Source organism: Haemaphysalis longicornis, unplaced genomic scaffold, assembly GCF_048455015.1.
Source record: "Haemaphysalis longicornis isolate Haplotype H1 unplaced genomic scaffold, Haemaphysalis longicornis Haplotype H1 scaffold_5, whole genome shotgun sequence".
Taxonomy (NCBI): domain Eukaryota; kingdom Metazoa; phylum Arthropoda; class Arachnida; order Ixodida; family Ixodidae; genus Haemaphysalis; species Haemaphysalis longicornis.
The window spans coordinates 16,302,206-16,320,904 of record NW_027526385.1 but is presented as its reverse complement, the minus strand read 5'-3'; the positions used below and the strand labels follow the sequence as shown (position 1 = coordinate 16,320,904).

Below are 18,699 nucleotides of genomic sequence, written 5' to 3'. Positions count from 1 at the left end.
AATGTGCGACAGGCCTTTGTTCTGCCCTTTCCACTTCAGCTCAGTCGTCATTATTTGAAGTGATGTCGAAGAAGTCAGTGTCGCCTAGTCCCTGGTGGGACGAAGAGTGTTCGCGCAGCTTTAGACGTAGAAAGGCAGCCTGGAAGAAACTTTGCCAGAACTTATCCCCGCTTAACTGGTGCAACTTCAAATATTTTTCAGCGGTATTCAAACGCGCTGTTTCCAATGCTAAACAGACTTATGACACAGATAGATCTTTGAGTCTCTCCAAGCCTAACAATAAGCGTGCGCTTTTTCGCTTTCTTCGATCGCGGAAAGCCGTACCCTGTCCAGATAATACAGACTCTGTGGTGCTATCTCCAGGTGAACTCTCAGAGTCCCTAGAGTCGATAGCTGATGGGCTTCAAGCTCGTTTTTCATCTTCCTTAGCGGTGTCCTTTTCCCCGCCAGACGTGGCAGACGACTTCATAGAGGTAACGCTCTCAGAGCTCGCTGATGTCATGACTAAATTGACAGCTGCAGCTCCTGGCCCAGATGGCATTACTACTGAAATGCTGAAATTATTATATAATGAAGCTCCGAATCATTTACTTAACATGATCAATTATTCTATTAGACATGCATGGATCCCCGATGTCTGGCGTCTCGCCAAAATACTTCCTGTACTTAAGAATGCTGGTCAGGGCCTCTTGATTGAAAACATCAGGCCTATCGCGTTGACATCGAACGTGGTTAAATTAGTCGAGCGGATTTTGCAGCAACGCATAATGCAATTGGTGTCTAGTTCTAGAATCTTTAGCCCGAGACAAATTGGTTTCCGCCCTGGGTGTTCCATTTGGAGTGCGCATATTGACCTTGAAAGCCGGATTAAACTAGCCCGTCGCACTAACCAGTTTTCGGCTCTAGTTACCCTAGATGTAGCAAAAGCTTTTGATAGCGTGGAATACCCTGTGTTGTTGTCCCGGTTACAAGTCCTAAACTTCCCAAGGTACATTATAGCTTGGATTTGTGAATTTCTGAAGGACAGGCAGTTCAGTTGTGTTAAATTTAATGTTACTTCCTCACAGCGGCCACAGTCTAGGGGCGTTCCGCAAGGGGCGGTCCTTTCCCCTGTTCTTTTTAACATCCTTGTAAGCGATATTCCGGTGGTTTCTGGTGTCTCCACATATGTATATGCCGACGATGTTGCATTTTTTGCATCAGCTCCTGACATTCAATCACTTTACGCTTTAATGCAGTCGTATCTGAACCTCATTGCCTCCTGGTTGGACAGTATTTGTCTCTCTTTGAACGTCAACAAATGTTCCTTATTAGTTTTTCCGATCTCAGGCCCTGTTAACATTACGCTCAGTTACCGGCAGTGCATAATTCCTCAGGTTCCTTCCTTAAAGTACCTTGGGATAATTTACACCAGTGAACTTGACTGGACCCCACATATTGCCCTTATTGAGGCCAAAGGTGCACGTGCTGTTGGGATGTTAAGACGTCTCAGTCATAGAAAGAAGGGAATGCGCAGAGAGACCCTTCTTATGATATACAGGATGTACGTTCGCCCCATTTTAGAGTTTGGGTGCGTGTTATTCGCTGGGTCCGCGGCGTATAAGCTTCATCGTCTGGTTATTCTGGAGCGCCAGGCTCTTCGTTGCTGCTTAGGGTTGCCTAAGAATGCAGCAAATGCAGTTGTCTACTTGGAAGCGCGCGTTCCTCCTCTGCTTAATAGGTTCCGGACACTGACTGTTGAAACTTTTCTGAGAGCTTATAGCTCTGAGGTGAACAGGGAGCAGTTTATCTTTATTGTAGAACCAGGTGCGTTTATGGTGCACCAATGGCCCAAGTCCTCATGTCCTCAAAGCACTCTGGTACAGAGCCTCCTTTCTCCGTTGGGTGTAGCAATAAATCAGGTTATTCCATATAGAGACAGGAGTTCTCCTCTTTCTATCAATTTCCAGAACATTTTCCCCAAAAATGCTAAACTTTTACCAGCCCGACTGCTCAATCGTCTTCTCGAAGGTTATTTGACCTCCATGCAGCCAGGTGCTATAATATATACAGATGCCTCTCAACGAGAAGAAAAATCCGGTATAGGAATATTTTCCCTTTCCCTTAACTGGTCCTTTTCGGTTCGTCTGGTTGATTTTATCCCGATATTCTTCGCGGAATTCCTGGCAATTGTCCTGGCGCTACGAAAGCTGGATGTATCAATTACATCTCCAATCATAATTTCTGATTCTTTTTCTGTATGCTTAGCCCTTTCTTCCCCTAAAGACACTCCTCTTCTGCGGACGTTTCGGTCACTCCTGCCACCTCACTTCACTGAAATTAACCTTCTTTGGGTTCCTGGTCATGCGGGGATCACATTCAACGAGACAGCCGACTCTCTAGCAAGGATAGCACTTTCAGGTCCTGTAGTAGACGTCGTAGAGCCGACACCATTAATAACAGCAGCTAGATACCGTAGGATGCTGAAACTCCGAGAACAGCAAGAATCGGTTTTACTGTCATTAAGTGACTTTAATCACCTTAAATTCTCATGGAAACCTGAATGGTGCCCTTCACGCAACTTAGAGGTGGTTATCACAGCCTTACGTTGTCGAGTACCCCAGTTAAATAGGTACTTGCACAGGTCTCGTCTGGCGCCAACAGCTCTGTGCAGCTATTGCAACGAAGACGAGTCTGTCGAACACTACCTGTTGACATGCCGACGTTTTTCCCGACTGAGACGTCAGTCCCTGGAGGTGCCGCTTTGCAGTTTGGGGATATCACTAACAGGGCCGGCTATACTATCGTTCGGGGCATCCGAAACGGGGTTTTGCCGCCGGGATGTATGCTCTGCTCTCCTGCGCTACATTGAAAATTCTAAACGATTCTCTTTATGATTGAGATTGGTCATCCTCGCTTTAATTTTCCAGTTTTTTTTTTTCTTCTCAAAACCAACTGATCTAAATTATCCTTCCTAGGCGTGTCGTGAATTGATAAGAGTACTATTCATTTTTACAATCCTCTGTTGTTTGGCCGATCCCCTGATTGGGTATGCGCCATTAATTATCAGGATCAACAACAACAACAACAATTTAGATTTCTGAACGGCCAGAGTGCTGCCGTGGGGAGTGATTCCTTCTTCTGTGGGGCCCATATGCAGTCCGCGCGGCCTGTATTCTTTCCACCCGCTGAAGCTGGGTAGGTAGAAAGGGCCTGGAGAGCAGCATCTACCATTGCTCTTGTTGGGTAGTTGACGGAAAGAGAGGAGGGTGCTCAGGGCTAAAGTCGCACACCCCGATTACGGGACGGAGTGTTCCTACTTCTGAGCAAAATTTACATTCAGCGTCGTAGCGATTTGAATACATTAAGTGAAGACGCGTAGGCTGTGGGAAGGAGCCTGGATTGTATGAGCCGTAGGGTAGTTTGTTGTTCTCTGGAAAGGTCAGGGTAAGGCGAAGGTACGGTCTGTCCCAGAAGGCGATAATGCTGGGTTATCTCCCTGAACCTGATAAGCGGGTGGTTGTCCTCGTGCAGCTCCATAGCACGTGAAGTAAAAGCGCAGGCTTGTTGGGTGGGCGTATTTGTGGCCCTCCATTAAAGCGTGAGGGGGTGTCCAGATGAGCTGAATGGAACCATTTGGGGAGTGGCTTTTTAGCACGCGCAGTGCAGGTCAGGACACCTAACCGTACTGCTAATTCCAGTAGGCTTGCTGGGAATCGATGACAACTCTCCGAACCCCTGGTTCAGCGAGAGCCAAGGTGATGGCTGGCTCTTCTGCTGCCATCATTTCTTGGGTCCTAAGCAAGGTACACGGAAGGAGGTTGCTTCTGGAGGTAGCCACGATGATGGCGTATTGCTGTCCTCGATGATTGGAGGCGTCTGTTTAGATAACTGCATGATCCATTCCCCACCGAGGGTGGTGTTTAGCGCGTGAGCCCGTGCTTTTCGGTGACCCTCGTCATGTGAGGCATTCATATTTCTAAGCAAAAGGAGCATCTTTAGTTTTAGTCGCCAAGAGTCTTGAAGTACGTCAAGCGGAGTGACATTCTGGGCTGCCCAGCCAATCTGGTGAAGCATGCGGTTACCCATCGTAGTTCTGAGTTGGACCTTCTGGTTAGAAAGATGGCCTTCTATCAGCTCTTCAACCGTGTTGTGGAGCCACGTGCTAAGCAGCCTCTGTGTGGACGCACTCATGAGAAGACCAATGGCCTGCTCTACCGCCTTTCTAATCATTATATAAAGCATCTCTATGTCTTCATTGTCGAGAAGAAGACAGGGGGTTTACGTAAGTAACTCTCGAGAGGACAAAAGCTTCAATTATTCGAAAGGTGCCGGATTCCTTTAGGCCTCGCTTCTTGGTAGCAACTCGCATGATCATATGTATGATTTGATTAATGCTGTTTTTGAGGCGCTGCAAGGAGACGTCACTCTTGGTGTTAGCCTCGAGATGTAAGCCCAGGATCTTGATGCTGGGGCTTATAGTGATGGCCTGGCCATCAAGGAGTATTTGAATCTATTTCTTGGTTTGGCGTGAGGGCGGATGACAAGGAGCTGTGATTGTTTACGTGAACACTGGAGGCCACAGGCTTTAGCACATTGGCGTACTAGAAGTCAGATGCCATGCATTGGTGTGAGCTTCTTTTAATTTTTGTAACTCTTAGCACATGAGCAAGGTGCGCACAGGGCCGCTAGACGGGCGTGAGTGGTGTCGTGACGCTTTCACGTGGCATTCAGCGAGAACGCAGGGGGTAAACCCGTAGATGTGCTTGGTGAGTACACCACCTGTCTACCCATTCCTCGCTTGGGCTCGTAGCTAAATCGGTAAGACAACGGGCTCTTGCTTTGTTAGTCTATTAGTTCCAGGTTCGATTCCCGGCGGTGCCGGTAAATTGTTTTGCTTGTTAGCTGGAGTTTTCTGGTGACACCAACGGTCGCGAAAGAACCCTTGGGGGGTAGAGGTAAAAAGCTTTGCTTTAAAAGCTTTGCTTTAAAACCGTTCTGCTGCTGACGCCCCTGTTGCACTGAGCGGGAAAAACGGTCAGCTAAAACTCTCTAATAGTGAGCTCTGCGGCATACGCATTTAGCCTGTAGGGTCAAGTGTGCACTTTACCACGCTGTTCTCCGACACAGTTTCGGATATGGTAAAGTGTCTAGCGCTTCCGAGTACATAATGCAAACGGCGCACTCCATCCACACCTATATACATACACGCCACGAAAGCCACTTGATTGATTGATTGATTGATTGATTGATTGATTGATTGATTGATTCATTGATTGATTGATTGATTCATTCATTGATTGATTGACGGACGAACAAATAGAGGTAGAGAAGGGGTACACGATACGCGTATTTCACGTGTGAAACTCAAATAGTTAACCATTTGACATCGGATTTTTTTTTCTTCGTTTTAGCTGGGCTCCCCTCTCCTCTTTCTCACCGCAGTATTAGAACAATTGGCAGTAGCTGCAGCCATCTAGGGGTTTTTTTTTTTTTTAAGTGGTAGCAGCCATGCATAGTTCAAGCCTTACTTGCACTCTGCACAAGTAATTCAAATAATGCGACTACGGGCCTGTTCTTTTTTTTATCCTCTGAGCAGTCGCCCATTTTGTGTACCATCAGTACGCCGTTATGCGTGCCGTACGCTTTTCGACCAACATAGATAAGTAATGCTTTCGCATGAAAAATTTCCGGCGCGAATATGTGACGTGACTATCTTTACGTGATTTTGGCGGAAACATCTCACGTGACTAGCTTTACGTGATGTTACGTCATTTCGATCGCGTGACTTATGCGCTGTTACGCGGTCATACAAGCTGCATCTACGTGACGTGATGTGAGCACGGTTGTCACGCTATTTTGGTTACGTGATCCCGTAAGTGCTATCGAAGCTTGCGGTCTCTCTACCTCACAATATGCATAACCCATGCATTACACAAAACGGCAGGCACACACACTGCGAGGAATCACCGCGAGTTCGAAGCTAGCTGAGCACGCTCACGATACTGAAACGCCGTCGCGCCAACTCAACACCGCCTATATTGGGCAGGTGGAATAACGGGTGACAAAGGAATATGCCCAGGGTGCGGAGGCAAGACGTTTATTTTACACCAATATCCCTGTTACATTGGTTACAGTTACGTAGTTCCCTTTACGTGAAAGGGGCGATGGGGCGCCGCGCGAAAGTGTGCGCGTCGTCGGCGCGCAGAACCAGTGGGCCCTTCGGTCAGGGCAAAATCAGGGGCATCATCTTGCTGGCCAGATCGGCTCGCAGCAACGAGGGAGGAGCGGTCCGCTCGCTCACAGCTGTGTACCGCACGGCGTGATCGTCGAATGTTAGGTACGGCCTTACTATATGTAAGCGTGGGACAACAGGAGCAGCCTAAGGCACGCGCCGGCAGGCCTGGCGGGATTTAGAAAGCGTCACATACCTTCGCAGCCCCGGCAGCGTCTCCCCGAACAGTCCCTCGCGCATGGCGCGCGTCCCAGCGGATGGGAGTTCGGGCGCCGTTCAAACACTCCAATGAAGCGAGGTTCCCCACGAACCATGGGCGGAGCGGCCATCGAGCTGACAGTGTCAGCGCAATGGCAGCGGACGACAGGATCTTCACAAGTTAAGGTGGGGTATGCGAAGCTAATGCAGCTGGTTGCTAGGCATGCACAGCTGGGCTGAGTTTTCTAGCAACGCTCCACGGAACAACTAAAAGACTAACCAGCTATATACGCTGTTCAAAACGAAAGGAAAAGACCGTACAAAATTGGGGGTGGGGAGTGCCGCCATTACAGCTAGGCCATTCTTTATTCCGCCAAAGTGGGGCGTCTATTTCTTCGTCACACTGGAATTACTGCACGGTCGTCAGCTTCACGGACCACCAGGCGGGCGACCAGCACGCTGAAAGTAGTGCCAGAGGAGGCCGTGGCCGAGCTTTCACGGCACGGCGCATCCACGGCCGTCCAGTTGACGCACCACGAACTTCTGGTCACCACGCAGGAAGACGAGACCGTTCAGACGAGCCACGCGCTTTCGCGGTCGATCATGACACGACTTGCACGCGAATCGCCTCTATCCCCACATGCACGAACACTATATATCCAACGGATACCTGATACAGAAAATTGAGTAGTGCAAATGGCGCTCGCGCGTAGTGCAACCGACTAGTCGTGCACACTGCCGCCGTCAGAATAGTCACCGGCCGCCGAAACCTCCTCCTGCAGCATCAGGCCGACGACGCGCTGCAGTTCGTCCATGCTGGCGGTGATGTAGTGGTCGTACATCATCTTGACGCCGGTCATGATGGATATCTTCAGGCGGATGCTGTAGCGGAGGGCGCGCTTGTTCCTCTCAGCCCGCTTGCACAGCCGCGCAAGGTCGCGAGTCTGCTGGTCCAGCAATACGAACTGCCGGCACGCCTCGTTCACCTTCGCCCGGAGAGCGACGATCCGCATCCTGAGCGCTTCTCGCTCGCCAAGTGACCGCTCCGCCGGGACATCGTCATCGTAAGGTACTGGCACCTCCGGGACGACATCGTCGCTTTCGGTGCAGCCGGATCCGTCTGGGGTGGCCATTTGTCAGCGAAGTTCTGCTCTCTTGGGCAGGTGTCGGAGCTCCAGCAACCTCGACGCGACTGCGAACGGTGCTTCGTCGTTGGGACGACACGGAGCGAGCTGCCTTGCCAAACGCGAACCAGCACAGAACCGGGAGGAACGCTCCTAATCACAATGGCTCTGGCTCGCGCAATGATTCGACTTGGCTAAATACTCCTTTGCCGCCCCTTCTTCTTTCTTTTTTTGAACATTCTAATAAACACCACGTCAGCGTTGTTAAGTATAAGACATTTCGAAACACCTCACAAATCGCGCGTCGATCCGCGGTTGGCCCTTTTCGCTCGAGACAAACGGAGAAGACAGGAAACAAGAAATATTCGCAACAAGAAGATAAGATTGGCGCCTGTATATCTCGTTTCTTGTCTTCTTTGTCGACGTCTAGTTAGCGCCACCTTATCTTTTTTTCTTTAAGTTAAACGCCAGTATTTCATTTTACCCCGTCTTAACAATCAACAAGACGAAGGCGTGCAACTCATCTTCCAGACCATGGCCTTCGCTGGCACGCGCTCATCGCGAGCGCCGGACAATTGTGCAAATATCATCGACTGCCGCTGGGAATGGGGACTTAGCGGACGGTTAGATATTGTGAATGAAATTCAGACACTACTTGGTCACGAAAAACAGTGCATAAATCTTCTTGACGCACTGTTTCGATTGATATCTCTCGCGTGGTTTCTAGTTCCCGCGTTTCGTTTGCCATGAAGCTGTTCCACCGCTTTTTTTTTTTGCGTGCTAAATTCCAGCAGCAAAGCATAAAAGCTTTATACTTCGAAAAATATGACGCAATTCGCCATGCATGAGCGGTAGCTTATCTTGAGAACTTTCCTTTCCAGTGTATACGGTAAAATGTTTGGTTGTAACCGCAGAATTTTCTGAACAGGAGATGCTGTAAAACAAAATAACTCTGCTTTCGTGTGCAAGAGAGAGAGAGAGAGAGAGAGAGAGAGAGAGAGAGAGAGAGAGAGAGAGAGAGAGAGAGAGAGAGAGAGAGAGAGAGAGAGAGAGAGAGAATAGTCTTTAATGATACTGGTGAGGTTAGCCTGGCCAAGGCGCCTAGCTTTCTACACCACATGCATGAGAAAATGAAATCTATGAACAGATGATGATAAAGACTGTGATGAAGATGACGCGCTCATTAAGAGAGTCCTGTTTAAGAGTCTGATCAAGTCCTGTGCTTCGCAGGAAAGACAATAGAGCTTTTGTCGCTCGAGATGCTCTTTAGAGTTCTACCTAGGGCCTAGCACGTCACTTAGAGTTAGTCCTCTAGAAAGTGGACAACCCAAGGACACTAAAAGGGACGTTGTAGCTGCTCTATACCACGCACACTCACATAACACGTGGTTCAAGTCCTCGCGCACGTCACAAAGAGTGCAGAAGGGGGAAGCGGCCTGTTTCATCTTGAATCGAAAATAACTTGTGTAAGCGACATTTAGCCGCACGCGGTGAAGAACCGCTTCATCATGCTTGGAAAGTCCGTCAGGCATCCTAAAGGTCCTGTGCGGGTCTATGGAGTGAAGCGGCGCGTAATGTTGCGGCGCAAAAGCCTACATAGATCGCTGAAATCTCCAGGCAGCCTTGGACGCTAGGGCAGAAGCAAGTTGTACGTTTATTGTAGCGTAAGCTACACTGGCCGAGGTTGAGCAGTTTCGCGTGGCTCCTGGAGAGCCGTGCTGCGCATGCGCGAGGAGCAGTGACGTCTCACGGCGCACAGGTGACGCGCCGGAGCCGCCGCCGGAGCCGCCGCCGGAGCCGCGATTGGATGGGATTGGAAATCGTTTTAGCAGCAGTAAGCATGATAATCAGCTAATCCTAGACAACCAGGACACCTAAGAATAACCAGCTGAACCTTAGCTAACGCTACGTATATCCTGGCATAGCGGAGCTAAGCCATTGCTTATTTTCTTGACCGTTTTCTTGTTATCTCTGTCATGTTTCGACGTGTACCGAAAAAGCTCCACCGCTCAGCGTTAATGCTCAGCTTGCTGTTCGGGATAGGGTAGCCACGTTTGTATAATTGGTACGCGTTATCAGATAATGTGTGTATATTGCTACGCGTTATCAGCTAATGCCTGTGCGGTATGCAAAAACTTGCGGTGATATCAACAAAAGTGTTGATATTGCCATGGACGTTAAAACCGCGTACGCTTTGGAATAAACTTATTCCGCCGATGAAGTGCTAAATATTGTTTCGCTCCCAGTGGAATTTCTGAACCCTGTATACGAGTGATCGTGCCTTTTCGACGGAGCAACTGAACTTCTGTATTTGAATGAAGTGGTGCAGCAGTGTCAACGCTAAACGTCAACCGAAGGCAGTAGATGAAAATGAAATTGCATGAATGGCTGCACACGAAAGCAGGAAAGCAGTAGCATTTGTCACGTGGGGTTTGGGAGACAGATGACCATGGCGATCTTCTCGAGGAACGGCGCTGAACGAAACGATGTGGTATTGCTGCTACCACCATGCTTCTTAATTCACGGGCACAACACAGACCGATCACTCCGCTCGAACTCTTAGCACAGCATGCAGCACGCTCGTGCAAAGACATGTGCAAGCAAACCTTCAACATGGCTGATACCGTTTTAAAAAAAACACCCAAACACGACAGAAGCTGCCCCTCGTTCTAATGCCTCGGTAACAAGAAAAAAAAAAAAAAACAGCGCAGAGAATACCGGCCAAACTATGGTTAGTCAGCCTTCTAAAAACATTTTGGACCCGCTCAGAAGATGACTACAAAAGCATCCACCTTACTCAGTTTTGGAAGAGGGATGCACACGCATTCACACACAATGAAAACCAACAAAAAGCGATAAATGCTGCAATCTTGAGAGTGAGGAATAAAATGTACTACAGCATACAAACACTCTTTCCGATAAAATGAATGCGGAAGCTGTACTGTTCAAATTGTGGAAATGACATTGTTTGTTCCGCCACGTTTCACGGCTGCTCTTGACGGTTCGAAGTACATTATAGCATACGCCACAATAAAGATTTGTAGAACTGCCCACTCGAAGGCAGCGTTCTATTCCACAATTGCTAACGGTGTAATCCCTATGTAATGCATTAAGCCATGTATTAAACTATGTATTAAAGTTTATTTATTGCTTTTGTCAGAACCTTTTAGGGGCGAATCCCCTTTGGGGCTGGGCTGTGGCTCCTCCTGTTGTCGTCGTCGGAATCGTCGTTTCATGTAGTTACGGTACTGAAACACCGAAAAAAAGACCACGCGAAATGTGGAGAGAGTGGCGCCATTATCTTCAAGCCATTCTTTATTTTGCGAAAATGAGGCGTCCATTCTTCCCGCGCGCTGGAAGTGTTGCGCAGTTATCAGTGCCATCCACCGGGCGGGAGATTAGAACGTGGGAAAAGACAGTTGCTCTCACGGCACGACACATCCATGGATGAAGCGCCACGAGCATTCACAAGGCGGGCAGGCGAGAACGTCCAGGAGAGCAAGCAGTACACTTCCCGAACATCAGCGTTCGACCGCTAGACGATTTCCACATGAACAACACCCTCCCCACGTGCACGAACTATATATCCAACGGACACAGCCAAAACAAAAGTGGAACCGTTCAATGGCCATTCGCCCGTGGATATCAGACTAGTCGAGCAATCTGTCGCCCTCGGCATAGCTGCCGGCCGTTGAACTCTCATCCCCCAGCAAGGCGACGACGCTCTGCAGTTCCGCGAGCTGGACGCTGGCGTAGTGCTGGAACATCATCTTGACGCCGCGAAAGACGCCTATCTTCAAGGTAATCCGGTCCCAGAAGGCGTACTTGTTGTTCCTCAAAGCCCGCTCGCACAGCCGCTCTAGGGCGCGGATCTCGTGGTCGAGTATGACGATCTGCCGGTTCGCTGCGTTCAGTTTCGCGTGGAGGGCGGCGATGCGCATCTCGAGCGCGTCGTCATCTTCGGGTACTTGCTTCGCCGGGGTAACATCGCCGTCTTCGATGCAGGCTCCGTTTGGGGCGGCCATGTCGCAGCGAAGTTCTGCCTCAGCGGGTGTCGGAGCTTCAACAACCTCGACGCGACTGCAAGCACTGCTTCGCCGGTGGGACGACAAAGAGCGAGCTGCCTTGCCTTCCGCGTATCAGCACAGAACTGGGAGCAAGAGAGAGAGAGAAGAACTTTATTTATAGATCCGAACGCGCCCAACCACAATGGCTATGGATCGCGCAATGATCCGACTTGGCTAGATACATCTTTTCCGCCCCTTCTTCTTTCTTTTTTTTTTTTGAACGTTCTAGTAAGTACCACGTCAGCATTGTTAAGTTTAAGAAGTTTCAATACACCTTATATATCCCGCGTATCAAAAAGCGGTCCGTGGTTGGCCGTCTGCGCTGGGGGCAAACCATTGGCAAACGGGGGTGACACGAGTTGCGCGGCTGATTACCGCGACCCGCCGCTCCGCCGGTTCAACTCTGGCAGGAAATACTGATTTCAGGGCTGCGCACAAAGTTCCCTTTTTCAGTTGTGCGCAGGTGAGCCGTCACGGCCGCACATGAACGCGCCCGCCGACTGCCACCGGCACCGCGGCTCCTACACGTGTGACGGGTGCCTTTCCCGCGTGAATTTAGAAGTCAAGGTGGCGGGTCAACGAGACGGACAGTCACGGGCCATTATTTCATTTGATCTCCGCCGAATTGTCACGACGATGATGACGACGATGATGACGACGACGGACGACGACGACGAAGAAGAAGAAGAAGAAGGCGCGCAACTCTGCTTCCCCACCGCGGCCTCATTAATTTCGGAGACGGCTCGTCTGCCGTGCTAATCATAGAGTTTCATACTAATATATACTAGAGGGAAATCTGTCGCTGCAGTCGCGGGCCGCCGTGGGCGGCGCCATTGCCGCTAGCGACGTTCCTCGCCTACTTGGCTTAGCTAGCCATACGGCTACGTTTTTGTCTCGAAGACAAAATAAACGAAAAAGGGTAACCTTTTTTTCTCTTTCATCGTGCATGAAGCTTCTACAAAAACACTGACAAATTAATCTTTTTGGAGGTTCAATTTTACAATAACAAAACAAATTTGATGAACCTTGTGCTGTAATATTGCTGCTTTTTTGCAGCCAGAGCCAACTTTTCAGCCCGTTCATGAGCCACGCCAAGGACAAGTGGAACGTGCCTGCCTGGTACATGACGGAACGCTCGCTGAAGCGGGGCTCCCCTAGACGGTGGCGCCAGATTTCCCTCCAGTGTATATTAGTATGAAACTCTATGGTGCAATTATTATTCCGATGGCCCTGCGCCTTTGCAACGCCAAAAGTGCGCCAGGCCCAGACGGGATACCATACAGCGCCAGTAAGAACCTTCCCCATAACGGCAAGGAAGCACATACGGGTTACAGGAGACGTCCCACTGACATTGAAAGAAGCATGGGTTAAACCAATTCCCAAGCCCGGCAAATTACTAAATGGTCCTGCGGCCCTTCGCCCTATATCGCTGACATCCACTCTAGCAAAAACGTTCGAGCACATGGTTGCACGCCGCCTGAATTGGCAACTAGAAAAGAATCATGTATTCACCCCTGTTCAAACAGTAGAATACTATAGCGCAAAGAACGGGAATGAAGACAAGAGAGACGACGGGACGAGCGCTCGTCCCGTCGTCTCTCTTGTCTTCGTTCCCGTTCTTTGCGCTATAGTATTCTAATGATGTCCTACCACCTAGCCCAACAGTACGCCTTGTTCAAACAGGTTTTCGGACATACCTATCAACTTCCGACAGCCTGTTGATGATCACCCATGACCTTGAAGCTGCAAAGAAACCAGGTGGCCTCGGCATTTTGCTCCTTATGGACGTTAAAAAAGCGTTCGATAATGCCCCACCAGCAACAAAAATACGTCTCTTGAGAAAAAGGGGACTTGGTGGGAGGCTAAGCAGTTTTCTGGAGGGCTTTCTGCTGGAACGTTCCTATAAGGTATGGGTGGGAGAAGAGTTCTCTAGCCCTCGAGTGCTTGAGCGAGGTGTCCCCAGGGCGCCGTATTAAGCCCGATACTGTTCAACATCTTGATGGCTGACCTTCCCAGGGTGCTTCACAAGGTTGCGTGGCTACGAACTACTATTTATGCCGATGACGTGACGCTCTGGACGACAAAGGTGATATTACAACACAGCAACGAACCATCCAGCAAGGCATTGACGTCACAGTGGAATTTCTCCGAAATCGTGGTCTTGAACTCACACCAGAAAAAACAACTTACATGGTATGTACACGTATGCGGAGACCCCGGGACACCCAACTCCACCTTCATGGCCAAGCTGTGCAGAGTTTTTACAGTCCGCATACTGGGCCTCATATTCGACGCCCACCTACGCAACCAAAGTCAAGTTAGCGCACTAAGAGATACTTGCCTACGACTTCTCGACATACTCAAACGGTGCGCAGGTTATGAGTGGGGTTGTTCTTATGAGTGGGGTGGGGTTGTTCGCCTACACCGATGACTCATTCAATCTAGGATACTATACGTCCTACCGCACCTCTGCCCTACCAAGACCCAAGCTAATAAGCTCGAGGTTTTGAACAGGCGGGGTATAAAAATAGCCCTTGGCCTTCCAGCCCAGACTTCCAGCTTGCACCTCTACACGGAGGCTGGCATGAACACCCTTGCCGACCTCACCTCCGAGAGGCATCTAGCACAGCAGCATCGCCTAGATATGACACCAGCCGGACGTTGCATCATTACGCAACATCTCAAACTGCAACCGCACGGACCCAGAAGGCAGTTCCCGCACGCACCATGGACAGCAGATGCGCCCGCATGTGCTCCAATCCCTGGACACCGCACCCGCCTTTATGACTGGAGGGCCGAACAACGGAAACTGACCCGAGCATCCTTGGCACTTAAACGGCTAGACGAGGAGTATAACACCGCTCTCAGGGTTTTCACCGCCGGCTCAGTTGATCCAGTCACTGGGCGTGCGGGTGCTGCCTTCGTGTGTCCAGAATGCGATGAAATGCGTAAGATACACCTTTTCGACAACACGACACCTGAGATGGCCGAGCTGATAGCCGTTCAGTGAGCTGTTCAGTGGCTAGAAACGCAAGACCGTTTCAAAGAATCTGTGATTCTTACAGACGCGATCAATGTCCTACGGGCTCCGGATTGATTTCGACCACCAGGGGATCTTTAACGTGCGCCGAAATCTCGTACACACTGGCGTTTTTGCTTTTTGCCTCCATCCGAAAAGCGGCCGCCGCGGCCGGGAATCGAACCCGCGACCTTGTGCTCAGCAGCACAACGCCTCAGCCAGTGAGCCACCACGGCGGATACACATGAAATGGAAATGGCGTAAAAAAAAAAAAAAAAAAAACGCTGCACTGGTGCGGGAGTTGTGTTTTTTTATTGGCCATTTTTTCGTTTTGGTTTTCCTCTTTCGACGTGAGATGAAAAAGCTGCAAAGCTCAACGTTAATACTCAGTTTGCTGTTATGAATAACGCAGGACTGTGTATAGTATTTGTAACGAGTTATCAGCTGCTGCGTGTGCGGTTCGGGCAAACTTGCGGTGATATAAACGTGTTGACATTGCCATATGGTGCACAGTAGCACGTGCATTTTTTTTTTTTTAGAACCGGCACAAAAGGCGTTTGATAGGCAGGACAGGCACTGAAAAAGCCAAGGCGATGAATTGGATCGGCTATGTCCTAATCAAAGACATGCCGCAGTACAATAAAATGATCCGCGGTTTCGCTTTTACAGCAAGGAGCACGAAGACCGGAGGGGGTGATACCGGTGGCAGTATTCTGAGTTCGTCCGTTTCAAAAATGTCATTTTCGCGTCGGTTTCGGTCGTGACGTAGGTACACCTACGTGGCCTCTTCTGACCAATGACAAGCGACGAAAGCGACGCCTTTCCTTGCTTGTGCTACTGCCCACCTAGCCGTCTTCTGTCAGCTAATAGGGCTCGCTCGAAAGGGACACTTCAGCGCAGACGTGAAATGGACAAAACTAAGAATTATGCCCCAGCGCGATGCCTATAATATTGACGCTTGGGTATCCTACACCTGATAGTGGTTAACCTAACCTCGCGCTGGCGGGAGAGACAAAACTACGAGTCCAAAGTACGATTTAAATGGATATAGCCGTCAAAGCAGGTGATAGCACATTCGCGTGTTCTCCGACATAATGCTCACATATCGCGACAAGCACGTTTCATTCATGCATGCGTATTGCGGAACCCAGCAAACGCAGTCTCCGCTGCAGTGAAGCCACGTGGCGCGAATATCGTCACTGCATGGACTCGTTTCCCCTGCCTTACCGCAGTCAATATGGTAAGCCCACACACGCGCGCTCGCGCACAAAGGAAAGACGGAAGTCGTGACCCGCCGCGCACGGTGGCTCAGTGGCTATGGCGTTGTGCTGCTAATCCCAAAGACGCGGGTTCGTTACCCGGCCGCGGCGACCGCTTTTCTGGTGGAGCCCGAAAAGCGAAAAAGAAAAAGGGCCATTGCCGCCGGGAGCCCAAGGGCCCAAGGGCCCTTGGGCTCAGTAGCGCACAGCCTGATATAGCCACTGAGTAACCGCGGCGATATCATCTTTTTCTCTCTACGACGCTTTCTCTCTTGTTCGATTACTATGGTAGATAGGCTTAGCCAATTATCTTTGCTAGCCTAAATGCACGCTATTAGTTGTACTATATTTCACTACTTACCTAATCGCTACTTGTTTATAAACACCATTCAAATGGACCAATTACCAATAAAATAGACATTTTTGTTTTTCGCCTCCATCAGAAAAACGGCTGCTGCAACCGAGATCGAGCCCGCGTCTTTGGCCTCAGCAGCGAAACGCTTGCACTGAGCCACCATCGATGGCCATCTTTTGATTACTGTGACAGAGAGGCTTAGCCTAAATGCAGTTTATTAGTTGGAATACGCCTTATTAACGCACCTCACTGCTACTTGGTTAATTACCATGCGCAAGTTTATCCTGTAGCGCGGAGCACACGATCCTAACACAGGCCGCAACCGCTTTGCTAAGTTCACCGTTAGTCACCTAGAATCATCGCCGCGGTGGTCCAGGAATTCCGTGCTAGAGCCACCTTCTAGAGGACCCTGGTTCAAACACCACCTAGCACGAAAATTTACTCAGTTTACCTTCTGCAAACTTCTAGTTTGTTTATACGAGCTGTCCCGAGCAACGCGGCATCATTCCAAGAATCCACTGGCGGGTTCTTATTTATCCTCTCAGCACGTCGCCCATTTTTATATCATTAGTCCGCCAGTTAGCGTGCCATGGAAGCCCGATGTTTGACCAATATAGCGAACTAATGCTTTCGCGGGAAGATTGTGGCGGGAATATGTCAAGTGGACATCGTCAGGCTTAAGATAAAGATGTCAAGTGACGAGCTTTACGCGAATTTTGCCGGGAACAGGTCACGGGTACTCCCTTTACGTGATACGTGTCGTGGTTACGGGACTTAACGTGATTTCGGTCACGTGACTGCGTGGCCATACGAGCGGCATTTAAGTTACGTGATTTGGGCACTTGTTACGTGACTTGGGTTATGTGATCACGAAAGCGGTGTCTAAGATATATAGGCTCGGATGGGCGCAGCCATAGCGGGAGGTTGCTACGCAACGCAAAGCGGCGCACAGCTGGGCTCAGTTTTCTGGTAACGCTCCACGGTGGAAGTAAAAGCTTACTCCGCTGTCATAAGCAAAGAGAAAAGACCATACAACATGGGGGGTGGGGGGTGCCGCCATTACAGTCAGGCCATTCTTTATTCCGCCAAAGTGGGGCGTCTATTTCTTCGTCACACTGTAATTACTGCACGGTCGTCAGCTTCAGGGCCCACCGGGCGGGCGACCAGCATGCTGAAAGCAGTGCCAGAGGAGGCCGCGGCCGAGCTTTCACGGCAGAACGCCGGCAGACGAGACCGTTCAGACGAGCCACGCGCTTTCGCGGTCGATCATGACACGACTTCCACGCGAATCGTCTCTATCCCCACATGCACAAACACTATATATCCAACGGATACCTGATACAGAACATAGAGTAGTGCAAATGGCGTTCGCGCGTAGTGCAGAAGACTATTCCTGCACTCTGCCAGCCACAGAATAGCGACGGGCCACAATCTTCGCTTCCAGAAGGGCGACGACGTGCTGCAGTTCGTCCAGGTTGGCGGTGATGTAGTGGTCGTACATCATCTTGACGCCGTTCAGGATGGACATCTTCATGCGGATGCTGTAGCGGAGGGCGCTCTTGTTGTTCCTCTCGGCCCGCTTGCAGAGCCGCTTCAAGTCGCGGATCTGGTCGTTGAGCAAGACGAACTGCCGGCACGCCATGTTCACCTTCGCCTGGAGAGCGGCGAACCGCATATCGAGCGCGTCGTCATCGTCAGGTGCCGGCTCCGCCGGGGCGACGCCACCGTCTTCGATGCAGCCTCCGTCTGGGGCGGCCATGTCTCAGCGAAGTTCTGCTCTCTTGGCCGGGTGTCGGAGCTACGGCAACCTCTACGCGACTGCGAACACTGCTTCGTCGATGGGGTAACACGGAGTCAGCTGCCTTGCGCCTACAAGCCCAGAAGTGAGAGGAACGGGACCAGTCACAACGGCTATGGCTCGCGCAATGATCCGACTCGGCTAAATACACCTTTTCCGCCCCCTCCCCCTTCTTTATTTTCTTAACGTCCTAGTAAGCACCACGTCAGGGTTGTTAACTATAACACGTTTCGAAACACAGCATAAATCGCACGTATCAAAAATCGATCCGCGGTTGGCCCTCTGCGCTGGGGGCAAGCCATTGGGAAACGGTGGAAACTACAAGAGCTGCGCGGCTGATTAGCACGAGCCGCCACTCCGCCGGTTCCACTGTGGCGGGAGAGCCCTCTTTCAGTGCTGCGCACAAAGTTCTCTTTTTCAGTTGTGCGCAGGTGAGCGGCCACGCCTGCACACGAACGCGCCGACTGCCACTGGCGCCGCGGCTCCTACACGCGTGACGGGTGGCTTTCCCGCATGAATATGGAACTCAAGATGGCGGATGGACGAGGCAGCCAGTAACAGGCGACTATTTTATTAGATACCTGCGGAACAATAACGGCGAAAAAGAAGAACACGCGCTACCCATCTTCCCCACCGTGGCCTTCGCTGGTGCACGCATGCACGCA

General features: G+C 50.4%; 2 protein-coding genes across 2 annotated transcripts in view; both read right to left on the bottom strand.

Moving 5' to 3' along the window:
* LOC144137919 (uncharacterized) overlaps positions 1-18,699 on the bottom strand; it is a 510,196-nt gene that overhangs the window by 374,584 nt on the left and 116,913 nt on the right. The window lies entirely within an intron of this gene.
* LOC144139070 (uncharacterized) lies at positions 17,287-18,414 on the bottom strand. The gene has a single exon (XM_077671555.1). The coding sequence runs from the start codon at positions 17,993-17,995 to the stop codon at positions 17,624-17,626; it is 372 nt and encodes a 123-aa protein (XP_077527681.1). The 5' UTR covers positions 17,996-18,414; the 3' UTR covers positions 17,287-17,623.